The sequence below is a fragment of the Palaemon carinicauda genome, chromosome 37, assembly GCF_036898095.1.
Source record: "Palaemon carinicauda isolate YSFRI2023 chromosome 37, ASM3689809v2, whole genome shotgun sequence".
NCBI lineage: Eukaryota > Metazoa > Arthropoda > Malacostraca > Decapoda > Palaemonidae > Palaemon > Palaemon carinicauda.
The window spans coordinates 40,553,351-40,574,861 of NC_090761.1; the positions used below are offsets into that span (position 1 = coordinate 40,553,351).

Sequence of the window (21,511 nt, forward strand, 5' to 3'; positions counted from 1 at the left end):
CGCGAGAGCACAAGGGAAAGCACAGCGGACCACGTGGGACGCAAGAGTCGGGGACACAAAGGATCGCACTGAGATAAGGAGAGCGTCGAGATGATATCACGACGCGACCAGAGAACTTACTGGGGGTCGAGACCCAAGCTAGCATGTGGCCTGACTGGAGGTTAGCCTCGGGGCATGTATCCTTCCGCCCGAAGTGATCCTCACAGAAAACGGAAGTAGGGTAAAGTACACAAAACTCTGGTCGGTTGAGAGGAGATTCCAAGTACCTCTTAAGAAAGTAGTTTGAGGTAAGTCTCTGTGTTGGAACAGTTATATTAAGGATACTCGCACCAGGAGTTAGAATTCTGGAGACCTATGGTTAATTCTCTGGGAGTATCACTATAGCCAAATATCCCTTAGAAAGCTGCCTAAAGGAACTTTCCATCAGAACAACCTGGCTGAGCCCAAAAATGCATATTCATATAAATTTTAACAGCAGAGTTCCAGCTTCGTTAAAATCATACTCCTATTAAATTAATCTTTTATATAGTTATATTTTATAATTTAGCAGTTTTACATTAATATATAATGTATTATCTAAAGAAGCTATGCGATAAAATGGAACGGTGATTTTTGTCTCTCCCAACTTGGTAAAGATTAACGAATGTGTTTTAAAAGTATTTTATGCTGTTATGCTATGCTTTTGAAATCAATTTTCTCACCTAGGATAACAGATTCAACTCTAGAGTGACTTTGAGATTATGTTGGAAAAGTTATAACTTCACATCATTTAATTATACAAAACTTTATTTGGATAAAATATAAAAGACCATAGCTTTATAAAACTTTTATTCTTAAGACACACTAATTTAGGACAACAGCAACGACGAAATTGATGTGATAAATAATAAAAAATATTTACATGTCTGAATGCATTTTTTGTATGTATTTCTTATATTACAATAAATATAATCTGCCATGCTCTTATGCCCACAGTAAAGAAACTTACATAGATATCATATCTAAAGAATAATACATTTGCAAAATCAAGACCAAAAATTTACAGTTTTTGCTTTTTTCCTAGGCAAAGATTCTACATTGGAGTCCTCATCACTTAACCGATCATCTACATCCTCAGAAGAACGGAAAGTGTATAAAGGCGGTGGCCGTGGAACATACGGATCAAAAGTCCATTTGGGAAACATTCGTTTGTACAAGTTAAGAAGTACAGTATCTTGGGACTTCAACTTTCCATCGAAATGACATTTCATGTGACCATGAGTACCTGGAAAAGAGAGTATATTAGAAAGAGTTAAATTTCTACGTAGAACTTTGAAATAATTAAAGCCAATTTGTGTTACTTTACAATAATATCTATCTATGGAAGTTGAAAATATTGTAAGCTTAAGAAATAAGTACTTGATTTTCTTTTCAGCCTAATTGCAAGTAACATCTTGAGTTTTATTATTTGTTCCTACACGACTACAAACCATTGTCCTTTACCTGGGCACTGACAATTCTCTATGCTTTCAGCATATTCTAATTTTTTCTTTCAAAGCATGCTTATGTATTTTGTAGGGGACTTTCAGCAAATGCCAGTGACTTCTTGATAGAAAGTTTTCATCCTCTGGCTCCATGCAAAACAAATGCTTCTTGTGGAAAGTGTGTTTTCATAGCCCTTTAGTTTTGACCTTGCCTGGCAATGGTGGGACTGGACTTGAAGACCCTTCTGAAATTGGTTAGTTGTCCTTGGGGAAACAGACTTCGTTCAGTCAAGAAGGTTTGCCTTTTAACATGACGATCCTAGAGGTATGGAGGCCTTCATCCCACTTCCCTTGAGATACGGGAGTCTTTATTTCAGTTTGAGATTAGGTACCTTAGGATTCCGCTGCAGGGATTTTCCATGTGGTACATGAGCCCTTACCAGGGGAGGCAGTTATGCTTCAGAATTTGCGTTCATTCCTTGCTTTATCCAAGGAGCTTCAGGGTAGACAGTCTCCCCCCAGGGGATCTTGACTCCATGTGGAGCTATTGCAGATGCCTAAGAAAGCTTCCAACAAATGGCCTTTTCCTGGAGATCTCCCCCTGAAGCATGGTCCAAGGTTCAACCTTGCCAGATCCTTCCTCTTCGGAGGGAGATCTTGGACGGCTCGGGCATGCCTCATCCAGATTGTCTGGAAACTTTTAGACCTTCCTCCCATGCACCCATACCGAGAGGGATGTGCCATTCAGGTACTGTTTCTCCAGATTGTCATGGAACTTCTAGACCTTCCTATAATCACCACTGGTGTCTGCAGGAAAGTTCCATAGTCTCTAGTCTTTCCTTTGAAACTGTCTTTACTCCCAGACACCCTTCCCGAGGGAAGCACCCTACCATTGCTGCTTTTCGAAATTGTCATGAAACTTTTACACTATCCTACAGGTACTTCTGGTGTCCAAGGGGTAAGGTGCGTAATCCTTTATAGGGAGGTTTTTCTCACCCACCATTCCCGGATGGAACGCCCCCTTAAGCTGCTGCTTCTCCAGGTCATTGTAGACCTTCCTACAGATGCCTCGAGTGTCTGTTAAAAAAAAAAAAAGCTGTGTACTCTCTTCCCACGCACCATTCCTGAGGGACTCGCTATTAGTTGCTGCTTTTCTAGATTGTCGTGGAATTTCTAGACCTTCCTATGGACCATGGTGACCACGGGAAAGCACCGTAGTCTCCAAGTCTTCCTTCAGAGGCTTTGGAAAGATTGTCTTCCAAGGTGCACCTAATGACGGAAGCACCATTCACTTGCTACTTCTCCAGTTTGTGAACCTTCCACACCTTCCTAAAAAGACACTTATGTCCTCAGGGAAGCTATGTTATCTCCAGTTCTTTTGGAGGGAGAGATTTTTCAGGCGCCCATTGTGACAGAAGTACCATAAGTTGCTACTTGTCCTGACTATTGTGTTACTTGTAAAGTAATCTTACAACACACACTTCCATAGTTTGCGGGGAAGCTGCACTGTCTCCAGCTTTGGAAGGAGTGAGTTTTCCCAGGTGTTTAATGATGGAAGCACCATTCAGTTGCTACTTCTCCAGTGTGTTGTGGACCTTCCTGACCTTCCTACAGACTCTCATGTCTTCGGGGAAGCTACGTAGTCTACAGTTCTTTTGGAGGGGGGGGGGGGGAGTTTTTCCAGGCGCCCTTCATGACAGAAGTATAATATAGTTACTGCTTCTCCAGATCATTGTTACTTGTAGACCTTCCTGCAACCACATCCGTTGGTCGCGGGGAAACTGCATCATAATCCGATTTTGGAAAGATTTTTCCCAGACATCCTTCCTGACCAAAACATCATTCAGTTGCTGCTGCTCCAGAGCATTGTGGACCTTCCTACAGACAACCAAGTAATCTCCAGTCTTCCTTTGGAGGTAGTCTTTTTCTAGGCGCCCTTCCTGTCAAGTGCCATTTAATTGCTGCTTCTCCAGATCATTCGTTGTGGACCTTCTAGGCCTTCCTCCAGTGCTTGCAGGGTAACTGCTTAATCTTCTTTCTGGAATCTTTCTTCCAGAGAGTTTTCCCAAATGCCCATCCTGACGGAAGCGTCATTCAGTTACTGCTTCTACAAATCTTTGTTAAACTTCAAGACCTTCCTACAGCCTCCTCCAGTGACCTAGGAAAAGTCTTCCTTCAGAGGGAGATGAATCTTTTTCCAGGTGCCCTTCCTGAGGAAAGTGCCTTTCAAATGCTACTTCTCCAGACTGTCATGGATTGTCTAGACCATCCTACAGATGCCTCTAATGTCCACTGGGAAGCTGTGTACTCTTCTGTCCGGCTATGGAGTCTCCAGAGGGAGTTGTTCCCCAGGCTCTTTCCTTTTCCTAAGGAAAGCTTCCTTCAGTTCCTGCTTTTCCAAATGGGAGGTCGATCAAGCAAGTAATTTTCTCCAAATCTTAAGGAGACTCCTCTCCCAATGCCTCGTCCAGGATTTCATGTCTTCCAGTCTCTCTTCCTCTGATGAGCCTTGCCAGACACACGTCTCCTTGACAGGCAGTTCCCGCATGTTTACCCTCAGGTTCACCTACTCTTCTTGCATGTCTTCCATATGTGTCCCAAGACGTGCGCTCCTTCCAGCGCTCTGACCCAGATTAATATTGTCTTCTGGCATATTTACCAAGGCCTGCCTGCACGCACATCCTCACCAAGCAAATATCTTTTAGACATGGCTCCCTTATGGGTGCATCTCTGACGTCTTTTTCCAAAACTTGCTGTCCCAGATTCTTCTTCTGCAACCAGCTCCACACCTCATGCCAAAGGGGTGCATTTCCCAGGGGTCCTGCCACAAGAGCATCTCCACTACAAGCCTGTTTGCCAGACGCTGCTCACAATACAGAAGCACCTTACCGAATGCAAGACTGAAACTTGCTCTCTCCTTCTGAAGCATCCTTCCGATTCACACTTCAGGTACAATGTCATCACTATGAAGACATCGTTGACTACCAGATAAAATGAAAAGGGAGATATGTATTAAACATTCCTCAAGTGCTGCTTCTGATTCCTCAAGTGCTGCTTCGGAAAATCAGTGGCTTAGGAAAGCCTTGTCCTTCACTCAAAGGACAGGAACGCTGCCGTCGCCCGTCTCTGTTGTGCCCCAAGAAAAAAATATCGGACGCCGGAGGATGTACCTTCGCCCTGCCTACTAGACCCAACTCGGCAGAATGTCTATCAGTGGTTCCAGTTTCTTCTTGGCATAGAAGCAGCTGGTATGTAACAGCTATGGCTACTACCATGAGAGTGACCTCTTGACACGACCACTAGTTTCCTCTAGAAATAGTCCAGGATGGGTCTCTGAAGTCCTTCAGCAGTCTGTTTTTCATACAATGGCTTCTCGTGGAAAGTGTGTGTTCATACCCCTTAGGGTTTGTGACCTTGCCTAGCAATGGAGTGGACTGGACTTGAAAGACCCTTCTAAAATTAGTTAGTCCTCCTTAAGGAAACAGACTTCATTCAGTCTAGATGGTAGTTTGCTTTTTAACATGGCAATCCTCAAGGTATGGAGGCCTTCTTTCCATTTCCATTGAGATAAGGAAGTCTTTATTTCAGTTTGAGTGCAGGGGTTTAGGACTCAGTCAGGCATTTTCCCTGTGGTGCATGAGCTCTTACCAGGGGAGGCAGTTATACTTCAGAATTTTTCCTGTTCATTCCTCGCCTTGTCCAAGGAGCTGTAGGGTAGACAGTCACCCCTCCAGAGGATCTTGCCTCCGTGTGGAGCTATTGCCGACGCATAAGAAAGCTTCAAACAAAGGGTCTCTCATCTCTAGAGGCATGCTCCAAGGTTCTTTAACCTTACCAGAACCTTCCTCTTCGGAGGGGGTTCTTGGGTGCCTCTCAGGTGTCTCATCCAGATTGTCTGGAAACTTCTAGACCTTCCTATAAACACCTCAGGTGTCTGCAGGGAAATTCTATGGTCTGTCTCACTTTGAAACAGTCTTTACTCCAAAGCACCCTTCCATTGCTGCTTCTCCAGATTGCCATGAAACTTCTACACTATCCTACAGGTACCTATGGCGTCTAATGGTAAAGCTGCGTAGTTTTCAGTCTTCTTCGTAGGGATATTTTTCTCACGCTCCATTCCCGATGGTAAATCCCCCTTAAGCTGCTGCTTCTCCAGGTCATTGTAGACCTTCCTACAGATGCCTACGGTGTATATAAGGAAGCTGTGTAGTCACCTCCCACGCACCATTCCCAAGGGAATCGTTATTAGTTGCTGCTTTTCTACATTGGCACTTCTAAACCTTCCCATGGACTAAGGTAACCACGGGGAAGCATCATAATCTCCAAATCTTCCTTCAGAGGCTTTGGAAAGCGTGAGTCCCCAGGTGCTCCTAATGATGGAGGCATCATTCAGTTGCTACTTCTCCAGAACGTTGCGAATCTTCTAGATCTTCCCACAAATATCTCCTATGTCCTCGTAGAAGCTACGTAATCTCCAGTTCTTTTGGAGGGTGGGTTTTCCAGGCGCTCTTCACGACAGAAGTACAATTTAGTTGCTGCTTCTCCAGATAATTGTCACTTGTAAACTTTCCTACAGGCACTTCCATTGTTCGTGGGGAAGCTGTGGAGTGAGTTTTCCCAGGTGACTCTAATGACTGAAGCACCATTCAGTTGCTTCTTCTCCTGATTGTTGTGGACCTTCCAGGCCTTCCTGTAGACACTTATCCTCGGGAGGCTACGTAGTCTTCAGCTCTTTTGGAGGGGGGGTCTTTTTTCCAGGCGGACAGAAGTACAATTTGGTTACTGCTTCTCGAGATCATTATGTTGCTTGTAAACCTTCCTACAGACACTTTGGTAGTTGCAGGGAAACTGCATTATCTCCGGCTTTGGAAGGTGTGTTTTCCCAGATCCCCTTCCTGACTAAAGCACCATTCATACTGCTTCTTCAGAGCATTGTGAACCTTCCTACAGAAAATTAAGATGTTCAGGGGGAAGCTACGTAATCTCGTCTTCCTTCGGAGGCAGTCTCTTTTTTTTCAAGCGCCCTTCCCGACAAGTGCCATTTAGTTGCTGCTTCCCCAGATCATTCGTTGTTGACCTTCTAGATCTTCCTCCAGTGTTCGCAGGCTAACTGCATAGTCTTGCTTTGGAAGGAGAGAGTTTTTCCAAACACCCTTCCTGACGGAAGCGTCGTTCAGTTCTGTTTCTACAAATCTTTGTGAAACTTCTAGCCTTCCTACAGCTGCCTCCAGTGCTCTAGGGAAAGTTGTGTAGTGTCCACGCTTCCTTCAGAGGGAGAAGTCTTTTCCCAGTAACCCTTCCTAAGGGAAGTGTTTCAGATGCTGCTTCTCCAGATTGTCATGGAACGTCTAGCATCCTACAGATGTCTCTCATGTCCACGGGGAAGCTGTGTAGTCTTCTGTCCGCCTATGGAGTCTTCGGAGGCAAATATTCCCCAGGTTAGATTCCTTCAGTTCCAGGTTTTCCAAATGGGAGGTCCAGTAAGCAAGTACTTTTCTCCAGATCTTAAGGAGACACCTCTCCCACTGCCTCATCCAGGATTTCACGTCTTCCAGTCTCTATTCCTCTGATGAGCCTTGCCCGGACACACGTCTCCTTGACAGACAGTTCCCACACGTTTAACCTTAGGTTCACCTACTCTTCTTGCACGTCTTTCATGTGTGTCCCAAGACATGCACTCCTTCCAGCGCTCTGACCCAGATTGATATTGTCTTCTGGCATATCTACCAAGGCCTGCCTGCACATCCTCACCAAGCACATATCTTTTAAATGTGTATTAGACATTCCTCAAGTGCTGCATAGGAAAAGTCAACGGCCTAGGATAAGCCTTGCCTTTCACCCAGAGGACAGGAAGGCAGCCATCAACCGTCTCTGTTGTGCCCCTAACAGCATTAGACCCTTCACAAAGCCAAGAATATAGGACGCAGGAAGATGTCCCTTTCCCTTTCCTACTAGACATGGTTCCAGTTTCTTCTTTGTCCCAGGAAGAATATTTTCTTCCATTCATAGCTCTCTATTTCAAGCTGTTCATAGTCCCCTCAGGTATTCATCAGTGTGCTTATGCTGGTTTCATCATGAGCTTGTGCCAATGGGATATGTCTGAATTGTATCTGACTGATACTAGCAGAATCAGGCTTTCCTTCAGCAGTCACAGCTTATGGCAACAACTTCTACCACAGACTTCTCTGTTTGTTTGCTTTTCCTCCATAGACCAAAGTAGGATAATCTTGCAATTAAACAGTTGGAAAATACAATGAGTAAGGTGACTATCCAAGGCTCCATCTGATCACTGTGCCTTATTACCCAACTATGTTAGAAGATTCTTCAACTTATTCTTTCCCTTAATCTGACTTTTGTGCCATGGTCCAAGCAGCATGGGGAAAAGGGCTGAAAGATCTATCCTTCCAACCAGAGGAAGATGATCACTGCACACCTGGTCAGGGTTGTTGTCACAAGGCTCAAAATCTCATCAACTCGAGATTGATAGTATGATGGTTTCACTTTGCTAGGCTGCTCGTTTCTTGATAGTCACGGTGAGCTATCTTGAGTATCAAAATAGTCTCCACAGCTGGCTAGAACATGCTCTTTTATCATGGAAATTGACTCATTGAGAGAGAAGAGTGAACTACATACAGCCATCTACTATCTCTCAGTAATAGCTTTAGAACATCTGCAAGAAGTTATATGGTTTCATTACCAAGTCCACTAAAGTTTGTAACTTTATATGATACACTAATAGATTAGTAGTATCCTGGCCATCTTTAGTAATAACAATATAAGAGATGGAAGACAATGAATGGATTCTTAGAACTGAATTTGCATCCCTTCCATTCACCATCAAAATTTAAATTGAAAAATATATAGCATAGGCTATGAATGACAAGATTAATTACCACAGCACAATTATTATTCTTATGATGTCAAGTTTCTAATTTCAAAAGTATATTATATATGTGACCAACATGTAATTGGGTTATATTGATAAAAAAAAAAACTAAGTGCATACTGTATATTTAATTACCCTAACTAATGATTTTTATTTTGAATTTATAAATTATACTACTATCATGAAAGAAATTCTTGGTCTATGTCTTTGTTAGTTATTACAATAATTAATTTTTAGCTACTTACCTAATGGTTCTTTAATATGTCCTCTTCGACCCCACTTTGTGCGGAGTTCTACAGGTTTAAACCACATGACATCTTCTCTATTGAAGAACATGAAGCGTACTACAGCTGTTTTACGATTAACCTGAAATGAAATTTTTTGATTAAAAAAACAGTTGAACTTCACTAACTGTTTACTGAGTGGGAAGTTGCTAAAGTGATGGAAATTTAGTTAGTAATTTTTAACATTATCACTCAAATGTAATTTTTCACATGCAGCAATATGAGTTTGGTGACTTTTAAGCTATAAAATAAAAATATTAATATGAACCTATAGTTTTATTATTTTGCAACACCAAAGATTCTATGGTAATTGGGGAAAAATCTAGAGAGAGAGTTCTATATTATAATCGACACATCTTTCAAACAGTAAAAACAAATTATTCTTGTAGGCAAAACTTGATTGCCTAAATCCAACTATCAGATTGCAACTTTGAATGGTTTGAAAACAAAACTCTCCCTAAAACATTAAGCAACTATAGTTAGATTTCCTTAATTGTATTTATTGAATGTAAACAATCTTATTTAGATGTTACAAAATTATTACATCTTCATAGAAAAAGAAACCAGGTGAATAACGTTGAACTAGGAGAATAATACATAAAATAACTTTCATGAGTTGGCAAATTATTATAGTTTAGTTCTTAAATGTTTTCAGGAAAAATAAATTCATTATACATAATTATGAAAATTATCAATTCTAGTGAATTCAATAGAACCTAAAGACTGACCTCTTTGAAAGAAATTCATAAATACTGTTTCTGTGTAGTTACATCAATCTTAATACAAATTATTCATATTTTGTTGCATCTACGACATATTTCGTATGGAAAAGGGAAATTTAAAGACTGGGCCATTTTCAGATTCTTGTAAAAAAAAACTTACCTTGAATGGGTGGCCACTCAGCACTGCTCTTTTGATCACCATCCTCTTGGGGTCAACACTCAACAAGGATCCAGTTCCAACTAAATCCTGCAAAAGAAGAAAAAAATTGCTAAATATAGAACATATTCATAACAATTATCATTATTAAGCTTATACAACATCTAGATAAGACCACTGCATCACATTTATAGACGATTCTTTCAGATTTACCCTAAAATGAAACCAATGGAGATGGATCGAAAGTAAAAAAAATAATAAACAACAAATGAAGATGGAACAGCTTTATTCACAAATTTTCACATTGGTATGACTCATCTCAGTTTTGGGTTCTGTCAAGTTGTGCAGCTCTGGTCATGGTTCCTCTCTAATCATGGGAACTGGTATGACTCTAACCTGAAATGGGTTTGGTTTTGAGTCCCAGTTCCATCCGCTAGCATGGTTTTGTCAAGGCTAATGGCATTAGGTCTTGGCTCTGACCTATATGTGCCTGGTGCAAGTTTCTGGTTGCCATTTGGCAAGGCTCTAGACATTACTCCCTCACACTGATGCAGTTCTGGCTTTGTTCTGCTTTTGGAGTTATGAGTCTAGTCAGTAATACAGCTATCGTTGAGGATCCTGGCACTGTACAGGACTGATGTTGGCCTGTTTTGGGTTGCTGTTCTATCCTTCACCGTGGCTGTGGTCTTAACTATTGACACTGGGATGAGCCTGGCTTGAAGAGGGTCTGATCTTTAGTAGAAAAAAAAATATATCTACATATGAGGCTTTGGTAGAAGCTCCTGGCATTAATGTGACCATGCCCCTTATGCGAGACTGCTCATAGATTGTTATCAATGCATCTCCGGTTGCCTAGGCTAGTCTAATCTCGTGGTTATTGCAGTGGCACTGGCAAGAATGTTGAAGCAGCTCTGAACACCAGGGAAATTACAGTTTTTTTCTAATTCTGGAAGGAGGCACAAATCTTCTCAGCTGGAGCAGAGGGAATAAGGCAGGTTGGAGTGGTATTGGTTCCACCACACATGCAAAAACAAAATTACTATCTCTCTGGGCTTCTCTACAATCAGCTCTAGGAAACTGGAGAACTAGAGGATGAGGGGGGGGGGGGGGGCAATTAGAGTTAGCTTCATTTTCAACTATGTAATTTCTCTAAGACATTCCTGATACGACTGAGGGAAGAAGATGAAGCATAAATATCTAGATTATCCCACAATTACATAAGTGGCCGTTAGGATGATAGGAGTAAGCTTGCAATTTGTAGTTCAAAAAAGTCAAACATATCAACAAGTGGAGTCATTCATAAAAGCGAAAAGGGCCTGAAAATCGATGGTCATAGACCACTAAGACAGAACTTAATGGAACTTCTATCTGAGGGGTACTGTAATGATGCTCCTGGTGCTAAAAAGGAACTTGAATACAAGTGTGGCCACCATGAGACAAAACCTGTTAATGTGGACTTTTAAATCCCTGATGGTAGTAGGTTGGCATGGGCACCAGCCACCCGTTGAGATACTACTAATAGAGAGTTATTGGGTTCTTTGCCTGGCCAGACAGTGACTTACAATCCCTCTCTCTGGTAAAAGGGAGTATCAGAAAGAGTATAGAATGACATTATAACGAAGTGGGTGAAAAAGTTTCTCTTAGTAAGAGACCCTCTTTTCCATCACAAGACTGCAACACAGAAAAAAACATTCATGCTGAAGCCAAGCAATTTCAAGGTGCATAAACACCTACTTTTATATAGAAATCTATTATTCATATAAACGCGACACTCTCCTCTTACGCCCACACTCAATAGATCCTTGGGCTGCACCACAACAGAACGAGGGTCTAAGTATAAGACATCTTGCAAGTACCCCGACAGATGGGAACATTCATTCAGGATTTTTATGATGTATTTAGAGATCGTCTTACATTAGATGAAGCAACTTATGATTGATGAGTTTGTACATAAGAACATTTTTGTATTATAATAACAGTGCATTTTCAATATTAACTTTAATTGATGTTATACTTTTATCAATGACTTCTAATCATCAAATACTTATGTGCTAAAAATGATAATTCACTATATATAAATTAAAATTTTTTGTTAACAACTGTTCATAAATACTGTATTATACATATTCTCACCTGGGCTCCATCAGGTCGTTCACGAAATACCAACACTGATACTGGGGGAAAAGTTATAGGTGCAAACATAGTAGCAACTACTGTTGTACCAGGATGGAAAAATCTAGAAAACTGTAAAAGAAAAACTATATTACTATACAGTATTACATAAATACATAGGCTACTGAATTTAACATGGCATGAAACATACAGTGCATTCACAGAAGTGTATACAAAATAAAATTATCCTTTATAAGATTGTATTTGAAATGATAAAACTAGAAAAAAAATTCTTGGATACTTTCAAAAGTAATGAGAGAACAATAAATGAGCTCCTTAAAAGCATGCAGTACCATCAAACAATGGTATACAATTGACAAATATATGATTGATAACTTATAAGGTAATCACTATTGTTACTCCATCGCCAACTCACCATTCAAAGTGATAAATTATCTTGAAAAATAATTTTTTTTCTTTAAAATTTTGAACTTTACCTTGAAATACTATACTATTTTATCAGGACAAAAATTGAATATTTAGCTATGCCAATCTTAATAACTCTTCACTGAAAGAGTGTAGTGTTAAACTTAGTTAGCACCCCTGCCGTAAGTCTTACCTTTTGACAGAGATATGAGTTAGTCTTAACTTTTGACTGAAATAAATGACATTATTCTAGTTTATTTTTTTTACCAAGGAAACTTGCTGTGGACACGCCAAAGCACACAGTTTAAATCTACACTGGATAAAAATCCTAAAGAAAATTTTCAAGTATAGTGTGTGTTTATATATTTTCCCTCTGAGATTCAGCATGTAACTCATTCCCCTTGTTAATTCTATTAATTGTCATTAGATTTCTCATGGTTTTAAAGGCATTTTTGGCTATGAGGATTCTCCTTTCTATATTTCTCGTTTTGCTCTACCACTGTGAGTCACCATACTACCAGGTAAACAAAATTGTTTGGTTACCTTATTCTTTCATTGTTTATTGTTACATTACATATTGGGGGTTCTGGGGTCTTTGATGCCACTACCACTTCAGTTTTTCTTACATTTATTCTTAGTCGTATTAATTCTCTCTCTCTGTTTACTGTATCCATTAGTCGTAATTTTTCGGCAGTGTTGGCAATGATTACTGTATTGCCTGCACAATCAAAGTTCATTTCAGCCTTTTATGGGATGTTAGTGAATGCCTGTAGTTATGTAAACCTTCTCAGGGAGTTTCCCAAGAAGAAGCATAGCCACTCATGTAAATGTTTGTTGGCACAGAACGCAGAGAACTCAAACACTAGGCAGCTTTGTCCTCCGCCAACGCTGATGAGTATTAGTGAACACTGGCAAGGTGAGTCAACTCTCAACTGTAAGGTAACATGATCGATGTCTATGATCATACCTAGGTATGCCAGTCTTTGAGAGCGAAGCAGGGATGACTTCTCGAGGTTTACCACAATTCCCAGATCTTGGCAAAATACTAGAAGTCTGTCTTGGTGTTGAAGAAGGATTGCCACTGAGTCGGCTATGATCAGCGAGTTGTTTAGATATGTCAGGAGATGGATGCTGACCCTGTGAGCCCAGGATGACACCAGAGCGAATACTCTCGTGAAAAGCTGAGGTGCCGTGAAGACCAAAGCACAGCCCCTTGAACTGGTATTTCTTGTTGTTGAGTATGATCCTTAGATACTTCCTTGTCCTTGAAGACAGATGACCTGGGATCTGGAAGTATGAGTCCTTGAGATCCAGCGTGCACATGAAGTCCTGTGGTCTTGCCGCTTGTCTGACAGTGTCTGCTGTCTCCATACTGAACAGAGTTTGTCTGACAAGCTTGTTCAGTGCTGAGAGGTGGATGACTGGTCTGCAGCCTCCAGAAGCCTTTTTCACAAGAAAGAGTAGACTGAAAAAGCTTGGGGACCGGTCAAGGACCTCTAGAAGCGGCCCTCTTCAACATGGTCAGCTCCTATACGGATCCCTTCACATAGGAGCTCGATGGGACTGGATCCCAAATCTGGAGGACGATTGAATGAACGGGACGTGATACTCTGAAGCAATCACAAAGTCTGTCCGGGGTTCCGTCGCAAGCTGAAGCCCCTTCTACCAGTGGCATTGCAAGCATTACCCCATTAGTGGACAAGTGGGAGGATTCCCCGTCCTAGGGGTTGCAGCCTTGGTCGTTCCCTCTGCTACCCTTACCTCCACGAGAGGACTTAAAAGCCTTTCCGCTCTCTGGCTGGAAAGGGCTTCGTCGACACTCTTTGAGACGTTGAAGTCCTATTCGTCGGCGGTTTTGTTGGCTGTTGACGCCTCCCGGCCAAAACAAAGAGGAACCATTGAGAGAGGGGTTCCTCAGTCTTGGTAACTCTGCTTGTGGGACTTGTCGATGGAACCTTTCTATTATATAGTCCCTTTCCTGAGAGATTGTGTTCACCCACAGGTTCACTACCTGGTGGGAGAGGAACTCGATGGTTCGAGTTCCCGATTATAGAAAAGTCTCTATCTTCTTCCTTGAGGTGTCCTTAGATCAGTCCTTGGTCCTGATGAGGTGTCCTTAGACCAGTCCTTGGTCCTGATGAGGTGTCCCACAGACCCAATCTGAGATCTAGCCATGAAGCAGCCTGCATTGCATACTTCGGGACCTTCTGGTTAAGGATCTCCAAAGACGAGAATGAGTATGAGCTCCTGGATTTTCTCGAATGAGACTCCTCCGGCAAGAGCCTCTAAGAGTGGTCGAGAGGTAAGGTCGGAAGGGGCTCATTGGAAGCCTCATAATACCTCCTCTTCTGCACAAATGGCGACAGAAGCAGCTCAGTGGAAGAGCACGCTCGGAGGGAGCTGGCTATCTAGTAGAGCGCCATCCAATGAACACTCGTCAGCCCCTTAAACCAGGGCAAAACTGCCTTCGCGTCCCGTAGACATGGTCAAGGATTGTGTCTTTGCCCTCATGAGGGGCCACTGCCAGATTGGACAACACATTGATGGCCTTCATGCAAGCCAAGAACTGCCAGAAGGCGTGTTCCGACTCCTGCTCTGCCTCCGTTAGCTTAGGACTTGCAGCCTTTGGGAGATAGTCGTTCTCGTCGTAATCGTTTTCCACCTACGAGCTCTTACCTCGGGGTGGGTCAAAGTCATCTCTTGTAGAAGGCACGTCGCTTGTTGGAACTGGGGATTGTTTTGAGTCCTTCAAACTCCTTACGGGATGAAAAATACTCCTCCGGGAGCAAAGGTCTAGGGTGCTCCTCCCTTTGTTCATCTCTTGACGAGGGAATAATGTTCGAGTGAGAAAGCTGTTCTGGGGGATTTACCTTGATAGGGGAGAGGTGAATAGATTCTGTAAGAGAAACCTCTCTGGGAAACTAAGAACTTTAGCTTAGGTGGCAATGTAAAGTGTCCCCCCGGGGAGGAGGCAGATGGATGATAGTCCTCTTCTGCTTGGTTGTCAATACCGGTGTCAACTTAACCTGAGAAAGATCCTGCTGGCATCCCACACCCAAATCAGCTGCTCCTTTCTTCCTCTTAAAAGGAGAAATGGCAATCCTAGAGGAAGAGGGTCCCTGATGGGCTGGCACCGCAGAGGTACATCTGAGGTTGGACGGGGTAGGGAGGGGGGAAGTTGACCTCTCCAGAGGAATCTTCGGCACGATGGTAGTTGACTGCTCAGGAGGAATAAACCCTGTAACGGCCTAACGTACCGCCTTGACCAGGCTGTCAAACCATGAGGGTTCCTTACCGAACGCAGTACCAGCTGGAAGAACCCTCGGAAGGCTAGGTGCTGGAGGTCATGGTTTGGTAGCCTGAAAGGAAGGATTATTAGGATCCTTACCTGGTCCAATTGGCAATGCTATGGCTTCCAGCTCATGCTTGAATGAGCAAGGTAGAAGGTTGCTGAACCTTCAAGAACGGACTGGACGTCCACTATGCTAAAGATCCTTGGAAGGACGATTCCCGGCTGGCCTAGCCCTGTAGGAAGGAGTCTCCCTAGGACGCAAAGGGTCAGGACTATACCTGTTACTCAGACATCTTGATGAAGTGGAGATCGCTGATGTAAGAGAGGGAAACTCTCAGATGGAGGATGACGGGAGCCATCTCCACAGCGATCATATATTGCTCTGGAATCCTGCGCTGGCAAGCAGCGATCACGAGCTGACCTGTAAGGGATGGAAGGAGACTTGCAGTCTCGCTTAGGGGAGTGGCGATCTAGTCCTGGCAATCCTCACTTGCAGGTTGGCAGGTGACTAGGCTTAGCATAGGATCTACAAAGAGCTGGCTAACACCAATGCATTGGTGAACAGCGAGGAGCTGGTCGAGGAGGAGGTGAATGACAAGGCGAGTGTCGGGAGGTCTGCAACTAGTCTGAGGGAGAAAGCCTGTGAACTGGCGAACGTTGAGTGGTTGGCAAGCAATGAGCAGCTGGCAAACGAGGGGCAGGATCCTTCGGCGGTCAAAGTAGACAACACCCTGGAATCATCTGTGAGGAAGCCGGCATCCGCTTCCTCTCAGCACCAAGTTGAAGGAGTTCCAACGAACGCCTAATTCTACAGAGGACCGGTCATATCCAGCGACGGTCAAACCTGTAAGAGATCAGTGAATGAAAAAGCTTCCACTTGAGGGGAAGGGCAGAACAGCTTCTCTAGGGGAAGCAGTCCTGTCCTTTGAATCTCGAGGTTGACCTGGTGTTAGCTAATCTACGCTTCTACTCGATCATTCACGGGGGAGACCGATCGAGCAGGAGCTTAAGAAAAGAGATCAGGGGGGTCAAACGTGAAGTCCTAGGTTTCTTCAACTTCGTGGAAGAACACAAAGGAGAAGTCCTAGGTTTCTTTGACTTTGAGAAAGACCCCGAAGATGAATAATCTCTCTTAGACTTCTTTTGCCCATGCCCAAACCTCTCTCACTGGGAGGTAGACCACTCCTGGAATTCAGGGCAGGTGTTGTCCTGATCACACCACCGCCCTAGACAGGACGGACACAGCAAATGCAGGTCTGTATGCACGCAAGAGAGGCCCACAGGCCCTGAACAAGTCCACATGAAGACAGTCAAGGAGAGAGCACACACACGCTGAAAAGAAAAATAACAAAAGCAATCAAGTCAGTAGGGCAAGTCAAATTGAGAACAGGAGAGCGGCAACGTTCGTTTTCCACAGAGCCAAACCAAAACGTGGTTACTTAGCCTAGGTGTGTGAATGAGCGAGGTAGCAAACTAACCCCATCTTCCCCTCCTGCTAACTAGTGGGTGGATGATTAACCCTTGCTAAAAGTGTTATGGCTCGGCTTTCAGCTTCATCGAAAGTAATATACCCTACAAATAGCGTTGGTTTGTATTAGTGATGGAACAAAAGTCTTTTACAATAGCTGCAGGCTTATTTTTTGAGAATCATTTTTTAGTTAAAAAAAGAAAAAAAAATGCTGTTTAAATCACTGTTAAAAAACCTGTGTTAAAAGAAGTTTATAGCTGATCAAGTTTCTAAAACCCCTTATAAATGGTTGCCTATAACTGAAGTATATAAAAATAAATTTAAATAAATTTTATCTTTTCTATTCTAGAAAATATTTTGGTAAACATAATGGTCTTACCTTGTGTTTATTTCCTGTGCTATGTTCACTGAATATAGGCTGATTAGCGAACCTTCTGAAGCCGAGGTGAAATATCAACCTTTCTTTGGACTTTATAGCTCGATAATGTCCACTAGGGTGTGATTTTATAACAAGATTTACTACGGACATCTTTTGTTCATGAGGTAGGATACCAAAAACAACTAGAGGTGACTGACTAGTAACTTGGCTATCATAAAGGTGACGGGGGACATCCTTGATGTGGACAACAACATACCATCCAGGCTGTAAAATTGATTTAAGAATTATTATTACATATACTGTATGCCAAAAAAATTCATATATTTTCTATTACTAATATTTTCAATATTTTATTGTTATACACTTTAATGAAAATCCTTTAATAATTCTATGAATATATAATATTACATATTTTGAAATGCATTTGTTTTCCAATATTTTCAATCATCCTTACAGACCACAAAAATTCAACAAGTCTTTGAGAGTTGTAAAAACTGCTGGAGAGACTAATCCAGGCCATTTCAGCACATCTAAACACAGGCATTCTTTCAGTAGAAGTTAACCAGTTAAAATACAATGGTACAACTTTGATAAATCTCAGTAGAAAGTAACATGGTAAACCACAACAGTACACCTTCAGGAATTACCATGGCTTCACAGCCCATTGCTGGTAGAGGACCCCAAACTTCTAATAAGAGAACAAGAAGATTGTAAAAATAAAACATTCCTCTATCAAACACCACCACCTCAAATACACAGTTGATTTACCAATGTTTTAGAAAACATCTTAGATAATGTAAGTTAATCTGAGACTACGGGTCTTAACCTTTTCCTGTACAAACCGCAAAAAGCTAAACAGGAAATGCAACAACTTCTGTACCATCTTGGGAATAATACGTTATGGCCTCTACCTTCCTCGGTCCAATAATGAAGAACAATAGCTTTGTATCTTCTGAATGGCATCAGAAACACCAACATGAGGATTACCAGAATTGTAAAAATAGCCCCTTGAATTCTTAAACATAGGACTACCTCTTACTCCTTACTTCAAATTTGACAAGATATTGTGATAATCTAAGAGCAAATGTGACTTGAAAAGTTTTTAATCCAACAATCATCATTATTATTAACAGTTTTACACCTACATTTACAGGGCCTTCTTACAGGTCTTAGAGTTCAACCACTTCTATATTTATAGTTTTTTTCTGAATAACGGCTCACCTTCTCTTCTACTTAATTGTCCAAAACATCTAAATCTTTGAATTTATTTAGCTTATGGACACACAATTTCGCTTAAATGCCTGTCCCAATGATGTTTGGCTTAATTTCCAGTCCTAATGATGCTTTGCTTAAACGCCTGTCCTGATGCTGCTTGGCTTAAATGCCTGGGCCTGCAAAAAACTTCTCGGACACTCGACAGCAATTTTTGGCTTATAATGACCTTCCTGCAATGAAACTCAACATTTTCATGTCAAATTCCATCTTCTACCAATCCCCTAATTCATTTACATAACAGTATGGGCATTATGTAGAGATCACATTTAAATGAAGTCTGGAAATATCTATTTCATCCAGCCTCCAATGTCCACTGCCTAACTTGCTCCTCTGAGTTGTTGTTTCAGATATTTATCCCCCCCAACCACCTTCAACTATTCTTTTACTTATTTGCTCTGCTTGAAAATTTTTGGGATTTTACAATCCTGTGTACCTTTTAAAGAGAGCCCTTTTTTAAAGTACATAATAGAGTTCACTCCTACACCTTTTTACAAAAATAAGACTACTTTCTTGAATGTAATATTTTCTTAGCTTCTTTTAAAGTCTCAATTAGCTTTGTTTGGTTACACTGAATTTCAGTCCTCTAGTCTCTATTCCCCTCTTTCACCTTTCAAATATTTCCACCCTCTCTTCCTCGCACTCTATTAATAACAACAGGTCATTCGCATACAGAAAATCTCAAGGGATACCCTTTTTTGCACTTCTTTGTAGCTTCTTCCGTTGCTATGATAAACTACAAAAGGGCTCAGCACTGATCCTTGATACACTGCAACATTTTTCTTAAACTCCTGTGACTCCCCAGCCACTACCTTCACTATAGATGTAGTGAAATGGTAGAGTAACTTCGGTGACTTGAGTAGTCATTCATTCTAGTACCACCTGCCTTTATGATGCTCATTTAACTACTTGTCTTGAAATTCTGCTGAATTTTCTCCCTTTAATTATCAGCATTTCCAATGATCTGCAGACCTATTTTCATTGTCAGTGACTGACTTTAGCAATGTGATTCAGTCTGATATTACTGCCCTCATATTAGCTTCATCTGTGAGAATATTCAGTCACAAGACAACCATCTTCAAATCTAAATTAACGTTATGACTAAAGGAAATATTCCAATAGTTATAATTTAAAATTCACGCACTTCGCTCTAAAGTTCTGGACGACTTGTTTACCAAAGTTGACATTTTAACATATGAAAATTCAATTCATATTCTGTAATAATTTTATCGAGACACATAGTACATTAAATAACCAAATACTTACAAGGGCACCTTCATTCTCTTCTTTCAAAATTCTCTTTTTAGTATGCATAAAATTTCTAAACTGAAATATCCTTGAATAGTCAACTGGGAGATTTTCATTGTAATCCCAAGAGGAGGTTCTAAAGCTCTGAAGACCACGAAACTTCTGGAAACGTACTCGGGCGGGAGTGTCCATTGGTGTGTCCACTTCATCAGGAAAGTTCATATCATCTTTCACAGCTGTAAGAAACCAAAGGTACTTAATGACAAACTCTTCTAATTACAATAAAAAGTACTAAATTACTTAAAATCCAAAGAGCCTGAAAAATCAAATAATTTGTCATTCAACATGCCCTTGTGACCTAAAAAAACGAACGCAGTTTACTGAATCATACTGCTAAAGAAAATAAAAGTATCTAAAAAGGAATAGTATTACAACCATAGATATCTATGGCAATTCATCAAAACATTCCAATAATATTGCAGTACTACAGTAAGACCTCATGGGCATCAGATTCCAATCGTGGCAAAGTTTTAAAAAATATTGTAATATGTGATCAGGAATAATGGAAAAAAAATGAAGTTAAAATTCATACGAAATTTTTGATAATCTGATAACTTCCAAATTACAAAAAAAAATGTGCACTTTTTTTTCTAAAAGAAGCTCTTTAAGGATGCAGTATGATAGTATGAAGTATTTTCAACTCTACTCTACATTTGAAATTTTTCTTTATACTGTACTGTAGTCAGTTAAATCTAAAAACGGTGTCAATATCAACATTTCTGCCCATGGTGTTTATATTACATAATGGAAATTAAGAAGACCTTTCTTTAAAGTAAAATAGCATATTTTACTGTTAACAAATAAGAAAATTAAGAAAATCTAATCTTTCCCAAACGACCACTGAATCAAATCTCCTTTATACTCCACCTCATTCAATAAAGTCGATTTGAGTGCGTTACACAATGGATGAAAGTTTAGTTACCTCTCGGTAAGTAAAACGTGAAATGCAAGGGAAGAAGGAAAAGATAAGACAAGCAAAGGTTCTGTGAAGGTCTGAGGGGGAGAGGAGGGGGTTGATTAAAAATAGTAACCAAACGTGTGTGCTGAAGCGTGAAACCAGTTTTAGTATAAGACAAGGCCAGAGAAATTTATATAAAATATTATGCAGTAATGTATCTATACATAATATGCCTTAAATAAAATGTATAATGATAGAATATGGTGTGAAACACTGAATAATAAGGAACAAGAAACAGAACACGGATAATACAGAATATGGAAAGGAATAAGGGTATAAAAAATAATTGTACACTGAAATACTGTAAATAGTAAAAATGAATGAATGACATAAATGAAAAGATAAATAAAAAAGGAAATAGAAAAAGGGAAGAATTGGAGAAACCTTTTAGCATTTGGGCCACTCAAAACACATTTATGAGGAATGACTTTACAGCAGCTACCCTACCAAATGGTGATGTAATGGAGAGCAGTTTAAAAATTATGCTTGGAGTTGTATAAGTGACTTGTCAGCATATATTTATTTTTTTTTTTGTTAATGTGTTGTGTGGTCTTCTAATACTTTCCTGTAATACACTAAAACAGGGGATCCAATATAACAAATACCAAAGAAATATTGTCTCCCCTGCTCTTAGGCTAATGAATAAACGTGCAAAGCACAGATTTAATGTGTTTAAGAAAGACTTTGAAATTCAGATGCTATTAAACTCAACACACCATTTTGCAATACTGAAATCGTCTGGCTACCGTGGACATGTTATCAGCAACTGCACATCATATTATGC

The 21,511-nt window shown here is 40.9% G+C and overlaps 1 protein-coding gene across 1 annotated transcript in view; it reads right to left on the reverse strand.

Annotated features, from left to right (window-relative positions):
* Window positions 1–811: 811 nt before the first annotated feature.
* Window positions 812–21,511, reverse strand: part of Tsr1 (Tsr1 ribosome assembly factor) — a 62,959-nt gene continuing 42,259 nt past the window's right edge. Inside the window, exons 9-14 of the mRNA XM_068360551.1 lie at window positions 19,728–19,945; window positions 17,190–17,453; window positions 11,646–11,756; window positions 9,516–9,602; window positions 8,595–8,715; window positions 812–1,264 (exon numbers count right to left, since the gene is read on the reverse strand). Of these exons, the coding sequence (XP_068216652.1) occupies window positions 1,026–1,264; window positions 8,595–8,715; window positions 9,516–9,602; window positions 11,646–11,756; window positions 17,190–17,453; window positions 19,728–19,945 (1,040 nt within the window). The 3' untranslated portion in view covers window positions 812–1,025. The remainder of the gene's footprint in view (window positions 1,265–8,594; window positions 8,716–9,515; window positions 9,603–11,645; window positions 11,757–17,189; window positions 17,454–19,727; window positions 19,946–21,511) is intronic.